Genomic DNA, 13,214 nt, shown 5'->3' on the forward strand with positions numbered 1-13,214 from the left:
AAAAAAAAAAAAAAAAAAAAAAAAAAAAAAATACAGCCAGAAGTAGCACAGTAATAAGTAGACGGTTTACAAGAGGTTGCTACTAAAGAGATCTGAAATTTCCAAGTTCTGATGGAATAAAAATTACATGGTAGTCACTAAAGAAAGCCAAATAATTTCTATGAAACCATATTGCTACTCTATGCCGATCTAAAATAATTGGAAAACTTCCAATCTTTCTTTGTGGGAATACAGAACCCACAGCAAGAAAAAAATTAATTTACAAACTCTATGTAACTTTTATCATCATAAAAGACTTTTCCTTCTTTGTTTTTTGAGTTGGAATCTAATTCCATTGCCCAGGCTGGAGTATAGTGGCATACTCACGACCACCCCACTGTTAACCTGCTGGGCTCCAGTATCCTTCCACTTTAGCCTTCCAAGATCTAGAACTACAGGCATGTGCTACTGTGTCCGGCTGATTTTTGATTTATTGTAGAGATGAGGTCTCGCCAAGTTTCCTAGGCTGTTCTCAAACCTGTGGGCTCAGGCAATCCCCTCACCTCAGCCTCCCAAAGTGCTGGGATTACAGCCACGACATAAAAGACTTCTGAGATAAGGTTTCTATAATCAAATGCCATAATTCTTCCTTCCCATGCTTGAAATTTGGCTTTGCATTATAGCAAAGTTATAGCATATATGAGTAATCAATCTTGGGTTGACCATTAGCCTATAGTAAACCATAAAATATGAGTAAATATGTAATCTAGTAATAGCATAAGTAATCCAAGGGCTTTTTATCAAATAGCGTTTGCTATTCACACGAACAAATCAGTCAAGAGGAATTCAAATGTAGAACTCGGGAAAACATCCCTAGGGTGCTCTGGCTTGCATATGGCAAAAGCGTCTAGAAATTTTAGATCCACCAAATAAGAAAAAAAGGTAAACAATAACAATTGTAAAGCTATGCCAACATTCAAACATCCATATATTCTTAAAGGATTTTCATTCTCCTTCACTCCTTGTATTCATTTGCTTATTTATTTTAGAGGTGGTGTTAGAGGTTTAAAATAATTTAATGCTGATTTATGCCTTATAAAAAACACCAATAGCTCAAGCTATAACATAAGTACCTTAAGTCATATCTGCATTTTACTTATATAGCTTTTCGAGTGCTTAATTTATATTGGCTTTGTAAGTTAAATGTAAAAACACTACATCTGAAACCTTTTCTTTGGAGATTCTGCTCGATTCAAATAGATACAATAATAAGAACATATTAATTTACTAAAGCATTCAAAATAATGTACCACAAGTTAATCAATAATAGTTTATTTAGCATGTGAGTTTTTTAAAAAAGATATTCTTTATTAGAACTTAAGGGCTTTTAGCTTTGTGAAGTTTCTTTTAGATAGGAATTCTAAGAGGTATTATAGAATGTCTTATGTGAATGGAGTTTTCAAATACAGTGCCATTAACTCTTGTCGCCCTAATGTTTCCTACTGGATTTCTCAATGACAAAAGAGACATATTTGTTACTATTACGTAGTCCTAATGTTAGCGGTGTCTTATCGATTTCTATAAAATATTCAAAGTGCACTCAAGAGGCAGTAAGTAGACTCTAACGATGAAGAATACAGACTCTGGAATCTGAGTGCCTAGATTCAAATCTCAGCACTCCCACTCACTAGCGTGAGACTTTGAGCACATTATTTACCTGTTTTTCTGTGCCTCTATTTTATTATACATGGAGTAGATGAATAATAGAGGCTAGCTCGTGGTGCCGTTGTAAGGAATCAATGAGTTAATGAGTGTGAAACCCTTAGACCAAGGCCTATTAATAGCCATGTTTGTTATATTTTCACCTCTCTTTTCAGTGACTGTCAATCATTTTCACATCTTCTACAAGCTACTGCTATTTTACCTGCATGACATGCTCAAACTTTATGTATACTCACATCCACATCGAATAATTTTTGGCATACAAATAGAAGTTGGGCAAGGGGAATCTCTCTGAAATCAGTGTGGACAAGTTCATCTTAGCCAAGGACTTTCATTCACATACAGGGCTAATTTAGCTATGCGTCTCCCCAGTGCCTTAATGCAGAGGAGAAAGAAAAAAGAACCTGTATCATTTGGGCATTGACTCTTCTACAAACCCGGTACTTCCATAGAACTTGGAAACCTAATTTTGCTTTTTCCCAAAGCCTCCAAATACTAGTCTGGATTTTTGTGGGGTTTTTCTTGGGGGGGGGGTCAGGTTCCTCTTTGGATGAAGGACTCTTTTCAAAAGGTGTCTGGGTCGGCACACAAAAGAAACGTGGTGGCCCAGTGTGACGAGGTAGGGGAGCAGCCCAGTCTTACCTCCTCTCTGTGCTCCCCATCTTTGTAGACGAGTTCATAGCTGGCGATGGTGTCTGAACGTGGAGGTGTCCAAGAGAGCAAAATGCTTGTTTCAGATTCAGGTTCTGCTTTGAAGTTCAGCGGCTGCCCTGGTACTAAAAACGGAGAAGCAGAGGACCGAACTCAGCAACACCATGAGTGTTCACAAATTCTTCCATTAGTGCATTCAAGTAAGCCTTTCAAAATGTGTCCACATCTACTTGTCCAAGCTCACCTCTTTGTATACAGCCCATTTTTTTCTCCAAGAGGGCAAGACAATGTTATAAATACTGTCCTTGTCCTTTAATAAAGTAAATAAGATCTAGTAGAATCAACAAATATAGACTACATCAGCCTCTGAGTTCAATTTTAAGAATAATTCAGTTATTAGCCTCATAATACTGCTGTTAGCAATAAACATATAATTTATATAAAGCACTTGAAATGTTACCAAAAACATAACATGTGCCAAATACCTAAAAGCTCTTGTAATTTATAACTGGGAACGTATTTTCTAGCATTACATGTAACATTCAAAATTATTTCCAATTAGGTTTATAAAATTCTACCTTTACTCCATTAACAAAACCTACAGGCAACCAGAATCACCTAGCATTTTTTCTTACCAGCATATATTTTGAAAAAGAGGGGTAAAAAGGCAAAAAAAAAAAAAAAAAAATCCTATCGCTTACAAATAATTACTTCTAATCCCTAAATTACTTTAAATGATTTAAGGCACCAGATCTTACACAAACATATTATTCTCCCTAGTGTCATGCAGCTAAACTACTGTACAAATTTAAAAGTTTATAGAACACACTTATTATCAGAAATATACTTAACAGGTCATCTATAATTCTCATGTTGTACATGGCTAACAGACAATGTGGAACAGACAATTTGGAAAAACTATCTGTTCAGTGCAACAAAGAATGGGAAGTCTATTCAGTCTAAAACATCTTACTCAAATGTACCGGAACGAGATTTACTAACCCAAGCTTCCTAGTCGACACTTTATCCCCTTGGTTGTCCTCTATAAGGCTGAGGTGTGTCAGGGTGTCACTGGCAAAACTAATCTTATGTTGCACTTGCCCAATGTCCTCCCCGATTGGCTGGTGTGCATGCTTTGTGGGTTGTTTAATGTTTTGATTATTATCCTTGATGTTATGACATGACTCAATGTGCTGTGGCCGAACACACATCCACATTCCCACAAGTTCAAATGAGAATTCCGGAATATTTAATTTTTTTAAAAGACCAATAATACTTTGCATCGTAGGGGGAAAAACATCTGAAGCGTGTTTTTGGCAACTTGAGTAAAAACATTCTAAAACACATATAATGTAGTGTAATCTCTAGCTAATACATGACATCGGAATTTTTAGAACAATTCTTGAAGTATCATTTTCACAAGAAAAGAGACTATGAAAATATAAAAAGTATTGCTTTCTTTTCCTTTCATAGTCATCTCTCTGTCGCATGCTTTAAAAAGGCCTTTTGTGTAAAGGAAGAATAAAAGTCAAAAGGGATCTACAAGGATGATTTCTAGGATTCCTTATGACCACTTCGCTCCTCTACTGTGACTTTGTGTGAGTGTGAGTGTGAGTGTGAGTGTGTGTGTGTGTGTGTGTGTGTGTGTGTGTGTGTGTGTTCAAGCACTCATGTTTGAACTGAAGCTTAAGGTCACAAATAATCAATCAATCTCTCTCTCTCTCTTAATCACAGGCATTGAGATTCTCATTAATTTGATGCCTCTGGGAATTTACGTTCTGAACGGAGTGTCATTTTTTTTCCAGTCCCTGCCGAGAGGGAGTCCTAATACAATCATTTAGATTGAGAGGTGGAGACAAAAGAAGATCAAAGATCACAGAGCAAGGGAAGGAGGGACAGGGGAGAATAAGGACAAAGAGGGAACTTGCAAAGCAAACGGAAAATGCACTACTTCTAAAGGTCAAAGACCAAAAGCGCTGGCAAGAGCGACCATGAGAGCCAATGATGATCAGATAGATGGGAAAAGTAGGATTAGATTCTAATATTCAGGTGACAGAGGGTTTCTCAGCCTAAACATACACACATATGCAGGGGTATGCAGTCACTTGTGTTTCTCTAGTATTAGATGCTTCCTTTTTTCTCCCAACTTCCACAAGTCTGGGAAAGGAGAAAGCCTGTGTTAACTCAAACCAAATCAGAATCCAGTATTGAGGGGTGAGAAACAGGAACACCATTGCAGGGCTGCTCCCGGGCTGATAATTGCCTGCTATGCATTTCCTCCTTGTCTAATGCTAATAATAAATTGACATTGATTGAAAACATATTGAAAACCTAATTAACTTTTTCTTACTTAAACTGTTTACTTTTTGCTTTTAATTTGTCTTGAGCAAATTCCCAGTTGGTCTCAATGTTTCTTTCTTGTTTAGTGACGCAGGCTTCATCTGATCTTCTAATTCTGTTTGTTTCTATTAAGAGTCCTTACCTTCTAAATAATGAATTAAATAAGCATCTTAAGTCCCAGAGGGTACATAGCCCTTTTTACTCTTGTTCAAGGTAAGTATTGGGTAGACAATTAGATAGTAATTCTCCCCATCTAATATTTAGGGGGTTCTCTCCTTTTCTTTCAGTGTCCTCCTTTTGAAGCGGTTTGGAGGGTCACTTCATGTACGAGATTTTAAACTTGTGGTGGAAACAGAAACACCTAGAGGTGTCAGGCAGATAATTTAGATGAGTAAGGGGGTCTGATGGGAGCCTAGGACCAATTGGAGCGCACCTGCCCCACCTGAAGGACGGCAGGTCAGGTTCAGTGCCAGCAGACTGCCGCCTCGTGATACGTGGTTGATTTCTTCCACAGAAGTTGGGAATGAATCTTCTAGGTAAAACCTTTCTATTTCTACTGGCTGCAATTAAGTGAACTTAAAAAAACACTGAAGCAAAAATGTGTCTACAGGCTAGAGTCAGCATATGGACCAGCACCTTAAATTATCTCTTTATTCAATCCCACTCTAGGCTTGTAAATGGCTCCAGGGGGCCACTGCTTAGACACTTGGGAATTGAGGAACCCCCTAAAGACACTGCTTCCTCAGACTCATTTTGTCGTGTCTGAAACCACCAACATGAAGATGAGAATTCGAAAGAATAGAAAAAGAGCTTTGGAATAAGTGGATTTATTTCTAAATTCTCAAACATATTAGTCCTCATGGTCATGATATATGTATACAAGAAAATGCTTAGGAGACTCTAGACTGTCATATTGGTTTTTTCTGTACCACTTGAAGACACAGGGAATACTTTCATTATCTGCCATTTAAATTTTTATCCCAAATATTGTAACTAGGGAACATCTGTTTTACATTTATATGAATGATTTCTCCGCATATTGTTTACATATTTATATTTATATATACACATTTATATAAGAAAATGTTTACTTATATTTATTTATTTTTTTATGCCTTCATCACCTACACATCACATTTCCTTACTGGTATTTTCTCACCTTCATTTACTAATTCTTCATGAGTTCTATTTAAGAACTCTTCTGTGTCATAACACCTTTTTCACCAATTAACTATACATAAGTTTCACAAGAGAATCTGAGATTCTGGAAAACTCCTGGGGAAGTAAAAACAAAACATCCAGAACCTTAAGCGCACTCACCCTACATTGAAAGAGGAGATGTAAGAGTAACCATAAGCCAAATTTAGAACCAGACTTAGAAAACAGAAACAGGCCAGGCATGGTGGCTCAAGCCTGTCATCCCAGCACTTTGGGAGGCTGAGGCGAGAGGATTGTCCGAGCCCAACGGTTCGAGACCAGCCTGGGCACTTGGTGAGACCTCGTCTCTACAATGTATCAAAAAAATTAGTCAGGCATAGTAGCACACACCTGTAGTACCAGCTACCTGTAAGGTTGAGGTGGAAGGATCTCCTGAGCCCAGCAGGTCAAGGCTGAGGTGGCCATAAGTGTGCCACTACACTCCAGCCTGGGTGATAGAGTGAGACTCTGACTCAAAAAAAAAAAAAAAAGAAAAGAAAAGAAAAAAAGAAAGAAAACAGAATAAAAAATGGAAGTGCAGATTTTTCTTTAGAATTATATTTAAGAAATCCTTATATACTATAAAGGTATGCCCTTCCTCTTGATTACTTATTTAATGTCCACAAGGAAATAGAAATCTGAGCTATCAAGTCCCTAAAAGAAGAATTATAATCCCATTGATAAATGGCAAGTACTTGAGTATTGCTACAATTATACTCTATAAATATCTGAAGGCAACTCAGAAAAAGGATAAAAAAAGGCTAAATAATAAATGAAAATCCTTCACGTTATCTGAAATGCTGGTACCTTAGAAGGGAAGAACATTTGAGTAAAGTTTAGGGGTTATCTCTAAAGAAAGGCTGGCACATGTTACTCTGATAAACAACCATTTTATCTTGCCATATTATAAACATGAACAATTACCAAAGATACTAGAAAACATTTTATTACTAAAATATTTAATACTTTAATAAGGTACATATTTTTAAATGTACTTATCTAGCATGATAAATGGCAACAATAACAAAAATAAAAACACAGTCAGAATTATAGTGATAGCAACACAAAACAAAACTCAAAACAAGGAGTCTAATCTGTAAGTGCCACAAATATATCATTGACTAAATAAGCACTTAGTACCCTGGCATCTGCACAAATCTTACTTCCTACTGTCATAAAATATAAATAAGAAAAAGTCCAATTTTATTGTAGTTGTATTTACATCCAGTGCTCTCTTACTCATTGCTAAACCTATTCAGAGAAAACATTTAAATTGGCCACATAATTTTGGCTATTGGAAAGCAGCCTTATTCTACTTTGCTTATATAAGCCTGTTGACATATACTAATGAAATGATTTATAAAGTTCTGGAAACATAAAGCACTTTGTCTCTAAATGTCATAGCTTATGTTTTAACACTTTTGGAATGTCCAGAATTTATAGCAGAATTAACTTTCCCAAAATGCTTAAAGTTGATACTACTCATTAGTTTTTATTTGGTAAATACATACAATTCTTTATCTTCTGAAGGCCTATGCTTTTAAGGTATATCCATATAAATCAGTAGCCTTTTTCCAAGGTTCTATTAAATTTATAGAAGAATAAGGGGCCAGATAAACTTTTTATTTTAAAAGTTTAGGGAAAAAAAGACACATATTAGGATTTAAGATTTAGAATGCCTCCAATTAGCATGGATATCAAGCAACATTTATTATACAACACATTTACTGTAATGCATTAGGCTTAAGATGTAATTTGTTACATTTCTTTCACAGAGAGTTTATTTGTACTTCTGTAAAATGTAGTTACCCAATGTTCTTATTATAATTATTTCTATAAAACAAAACTATAGGATGTTCCGTTTCCTTCTTGAATGTGTTTCCTAATAATGGAAACATTTTTCAGCCAGACATGCTACCACATATCTGTAGTCCCAGCAACTTGCAAGGATCGCCTGAGCCCTGAAATTCAAGGCTGCATTGAGCTATGGTCAAGTCACTAAACCTTAGCATGGGCAACAGAGTGGGGCCCCATTTCTAGAAGAAAAAATACATATATTTTTTCAAGTCCACTATAAATACTTCCCTTGTCAATGGCCATCTATTTCCCATAATTTTAAGTGCAATGCTAATTGCAAGTGACTGCAATGCCAGAAGTTAGAGCTATGGAAAAACTTGGAAGACTGGCCCATATATTTTTTGTTAATAATCATCTTAACCAACATTTTTTTCATATTTAAAACCATTTAAAATTACTTAATATAGTCAACTGTATCTATATTCACAATCAAGGAGAAATACTCTCTTGACTGACTGTAAAATAGATCATATTCTGGTAGTCTGTATTACCAGAAACATACACATTTACATCAATCTTTGATTTGTATCGATCCGTGAGACAACCATCTTAGATAAGATCAAAAGTGAGACTTCCCTCTTAAACTCATTTTGTTCCTAAATACTTTTTCTTTCAAATCTGATTGTAAACAAAACTAGAAATGTGACTGTCATGAAATTAAAGATAATGAAATGAGCACCTTTCAGACACTGAAGACATCAAATGTACACTTCAGTGTATATGTAATTAAAATCTACTTAAGTAATACATATTCACTGTAAATTGTTGTAGGTTTAGAAGAGAAAATTTCAGTGAAAATAATCATATCCTTTAATTTTATATAACCTCTCTGAAATAATTATTTCATAATGGTTTTAAGTTTTTGCCAAGCAATGATCCTAAGAATTCACTAGTCTAACAAGAAAAAGGAACAGCTCAGCATTAATTATATCAAAACTAACATCAGTGTGTTTGGCAGGTATCTACTAATATCCAATGGCTATGTTCATTAAGCCTATAGAACAGATCAAATCACTGTGCTATTCTGGAGGGTTTTCTTAGCCTATTGATCTTGGCAGGCAAAGTTGGTATATCACTATATATCTTCTCAATCAATGGGTATTAAAAGCACAACTACTATGGAAGGTTCTTGGAAATAATGTAAACAGAGTTAGTGAACAGGAAGCAGAAACAACTGTTTTTAATAGATCCATGGTCTATTCATCTAGATTTTCTGAGTTTTGACATTAAATTAAATCGGACCTCTTAAAAGCAGAGTTCCCAAATCACAGTTACTCAATTGTCTGTCTCACAATATCACCTTCACTACGTTATGAGTCAATGTCATATTATGTCCACTGGTAATAAAAAAATCAAAATATGGTTTATCTACTTAAACATCACTTCTATATTTTTCAATAATTTGTGACTGAAGGTCTCAGTGTCTATCATTCCCGTTCTGAATACAACGATTCCCATGATTCTCAAGGATTCACAAGTTTTGGTTAAATTTAGCTTTAGTAAAAAGTTCGTTTCTTAGACAGTTAGATCTTCCTGTAATCAGAAAATAAAGATGAGAAACACTGTAGATTTCTATGTTTACACTGGCGGTTATGAAGCTTAGAGCCAAATTCAGTGATTGAGCATAGTAATCTCTCATTTAAAAAAAGTTATTCCACTTCTTTTAGATAGACTATTTTTTCACATCTGAATGTTCTAATGCATTTTTTCACTGGGGTAATCTAATAACCTCAAGTGTTTCAGGAGTAAATTATACATAATTCTTAACAAAGATATGAATAAATGACAATGTGTTTTTCTCTCCTACCGCTATCCACTTATTATATACTTAGTGGGCACAAAAACACTAAAAGCATAATATAAGCAGATTATTAATTTGAAAGATGATAGTGATCAAAAGTACCCAGGCTCCCTGGATTTAAATTCTGCCTTTCTACTTAGTAAGCTTCTGATCTAAGAAAAGTTCCTGAATCACTTTTGGTCCCCTTTGATCCTCAATTTGCCCATTGGCGAATGGAATAATTCCACATCTTCCAAATTGTGTGAAAATAAACATATGAAAAGTTCATAGCATGGTGCCTGGCATGTGTTAACTGCTAACACATAATGACTACATTTTATTTATTAAGTTATAAAAGGTTTCTATCTATTATCTAATCTATATCTTCTGTTATAACTTCAGTTGTACCCCACAACAATTCATAGCTTTAAGTCCTCACCCCCAGTACTGCAAAGTGTAACCTTAATTCAATATAGGATCTTGGCAGACGGAATCACTTAAGATGAAGGCATAAAGGGTGGCCCCGAATTTGGTATGACTGGTGCCCTAATAAAAGGGAGAAATCTGGACACAGACACGCTTACAGGGAGAACATCACGCAAAGATAAAGGTAGTGACTGGATGATGCTTCGACAAGCCAAGGGACAACAAAGATTACCAGCAAGGTGAGAGGCATGGAGCATATTTCCCTCACAGCCCCTGGAAGGAATCAACCCTGCCAACATCTTAAATGTCTAGGCCTCAGAACTGTGAGACAACGGTTTCCTGTTGTGTAAATCACCTAGTATGTGGCCATTTTTTCCAGCAGGACTAGTAAACAAACATAACTATCACACTTCACAAGGTAGTATTATTATAGATGAGCAAACAGAAGTTCTAAGAGATGAGGTAACTCGACCAAGGTCATAGAGCATAGAGCTAATAAATGGCAGTCTGGGATTCAAACCCTGGTTATGTTATTCCAAGACAAGGAATTTTAAAAATATCACTGAAAAATTTTTAAAAGCTCCAAGTGGGATGGAAGCGCCAATGTCCTTTCTAAACATCTTTCAATGGTTATGTAGCTGCTGAAATAGTATAATATAAAATAATCTCCTAACAGTTGACCGCATGTCATTAAAAAAAAAAAAAAGTAGAACGAGGTTCACAGATTTCTACATTTTCCAACGAGAAATGTCTACGGTAAAATTAATCTACAGTATTTTCCTGAATATTAATATAGCAAATAAACATAGAAATTCAAATGGCATGTAGAAAAGATATATGGATGGTTTTTAGTACAACTGTGGTAGACACTTTTGTTAGCTTTAATACAATGTAGTAGAGAAAATAGTAAATCCATGCAAGAGCCAGTGAGAACCAAACAACAAGACGAAAAGACAATGCATTCAGGCAGGTTGTAAATATGCTCTGAGATTCCTAGTAGCAAGGACACATGGGTAAACATATTGGTCACACGATTTCTAAAGCCCATGAAATGAAAACAAGTCTGTGGTTCAGCAAAACACAGGTATCAGTGAAACCAGATAAGGAAGATATGATCTAGTTCTGATATCTGAGAAAATTCGTTAGTTCACTGCCAGGATTAGCAATGAGTAATGCTTATAGATTATACATGTTGTTTCTAATCATATGGTTATTATGTAGATTCTCAGAACAAGCCAATGGCCCACTGCCAAAACATTTAGAGATTAATGCAAGTTTAAAAGGTGCCAACACAATAAGTAGCCGAATAAGTAGCTATCGGACACTCAAGAATACATTTCTACAGAGAGCTGTTATTTTATATTCCCAGCCCAAGGCAAAAATGATCGCCTTGCAAAGGCCAAAGAGGAGTGATATCCTCTTAGGAAAATAAAACCACTGGTAGGGCCAAGTTTTTCTTTATAAAATAGTTTGGCGTCTGCACGAGCATCCAGTAAAATGAGTGAATTGGGTTAGAAAGTTCAATTTGATATTTTATTTTATTTTATTGAGTCGGAGTCTTACTTTGTAACCCAGGCTGGAGTGCAGTGGCACAATCATGGCTCACCACATTCTCTACCTCCTGGACTCGGGCTATCCTTCTGCCTCAGCCTCCAGAGTAGCCGGGACTACAGGTGTGTGCCACCACACCCTGACAATTCCTTTTTAAAAAGTTTTGTGTAGAGATGTGGTCTGGGTATGTCGCCCAGGCTGATCTCAGACTCCTGGGCTCCAGCGATCCTCCCACCTCGGCCTGTCAAAGTGCTGGGATTACAGGCATGAGCCACCCTGCCTGGCCCAATTTGAGATTTTAGAACTGTCTTTCTTCATCCACTGAGGTCACACGAAGAAAAACAGAAATTAAAGCCATTCAGAGAATACTCATTGTTAAGCAAGTCGCCTCTGGAAAATATAAGCCATTTAGCCAAGGCCTCGTGGCAAACAGTTTTATTTTTAACTGTATCCTGGACCATCCAATCCTACACAAATTAATTTTTGGAGACCACGCTCCTGGAGTAATTAGTATTAGAAGCGCGGTGTCTCAGAAAAGTGCATGGGGGAGGCATCCATCTATCTCATCCAGAAAAGTCTCTAAGTCGCTCTGGTAGGAATCTTAAAAAAGGACGCACCAGGCCGCCCTCTGCTTCAGCCTTCCACCCTTCCAGACGTCCTCGTGAGCCCTCCAGATGGAAGCCCACGCCTCAAAAAGGGAAGTGGGTGCTACCCCCGCTCTGCGCTGCCTGCTTGTGTGCTCCCCACTGCCCGGCCTCCCACCCGGCACCCGCTCACCTCCGGTCTGCGTGATGACCTGGATGTCGCTGGAAAGAGGCCCGTCCCCGATGGAGGTGAAGGCCAGCACCCGCACCGAGTAGGTCTTCTGCGGCACCAGGTTGCCGATGGTGGTGATCTGGCTGTCCGCGACGTTGTGCTTCAGCCAGCTGTGGACGTGCTGGCCGGGGTCCATGGTGTAGTAGACCCGGTAGCCCTGGATCTGGCCGTTGGGCTCCTCGGGCTCCTTCCACTGCACCAGGATGGTGGTGGAGCTCAGCATCCGCGCCTGCACGTCCCTCGGGGCGCTGGACGGCGCCTGCTCCGAGGTCTGGGTCAGCACCGGCTCGCTGGGCGGCCCGCGGCCGATGTTGTTGACGGCCACCACCCTGAACTCGTAATCCGAGTAGGGGCTCAGGCCGGCCACGCTGTAGCGCGTGGTGGCCACCCCGTCGATTTCTTTGTAGGCCTCCTCCGAGTTCTTGGGCTTGTGCTGGATGATGTAGTAGGAGACGGGCTCGGGGTTCCCGGAGTCCCAGGTCAGGGTGATGCTTGTGGCCGTGCTCTCGGTCACCACGGGCGTCCCTGGAGGCTTGGGTAAGGCTTGGGAGGGAGGGAAGGCAATTCGGTGAGACCCATCGTCGCCACCGCCTTACAACGTCGACGCACGCTACTATGGAGATGACAGCCTTGTGTATCTTCTGGAGATCTAATTAGGTGGACTGTGGATCTACCAAAGACTTAACTCAATGAAATTCGGAAGAGAGGCGTTTTCTAAGGGCTCAAGAAGTGCCGTAAAACACCCCTGGGTGACACAAGTCGCATTTTACAGGGAGGGCTTGATAGCGGGTTTTCAGGCTTATAGCCAAATCCCCCGTTTATTAGCTAAGTGACATCGAATGCATTCCTTAGCCTCTCTCTGCTTCAATTTCCTCATGAAAAATGGAGAAAACTG

At 38.2% G+C, this 13,214-nt stretch overlaps 1 protein-coding gene across 10 annotated transcripts in view; it reads right to left on the reverse strand.

Annotated features, from left to right (window-relative positions):
• The window catches only part of PTPRD (protein tyrosine phosphatase, receptor type D), a 416,835-nt gene that overhangs the window by 181,807 nt on the left and 221,814 nt on the right, over positions 1-13,214 (reverse strand). For all 10 annotated transcript variants that reach the window (XM_008054819.1, XM_008054818.1, XM_008054813.1 and 7 more), the window contains 2 exons: positions 12,281-12,862; positions 2,344-2,477 (listed from right to left, as the gene is read on the reverse strand). In XM_008054819.1, the coding sequence (XP_008053010.1) occupies positions 2,344-2,477; positions 12,281-12,862 (716 nt within the window). The remainder of the gene's footprint in view (positions 1-2,343; positions 2,478-12,280; positions 12,863-13,214) is intronic.

Source organism: Carlito syrichta, unplaced genomic scaffold (genome assembly GCF_000164805.1).
Source record: "Carlito syrichta isolate Samal-C Ts95f unplaced genomic scaffold, Tarsius_syrichta-2.0.1 Scaffold301531, whole genome shotgun sequence".
Taxonomy (NCBI): Eukaryota; Metazoa; Chordata; class Mammalia; order Primates; family Tarsiidae; genus Carlito; species Carlito syrichta.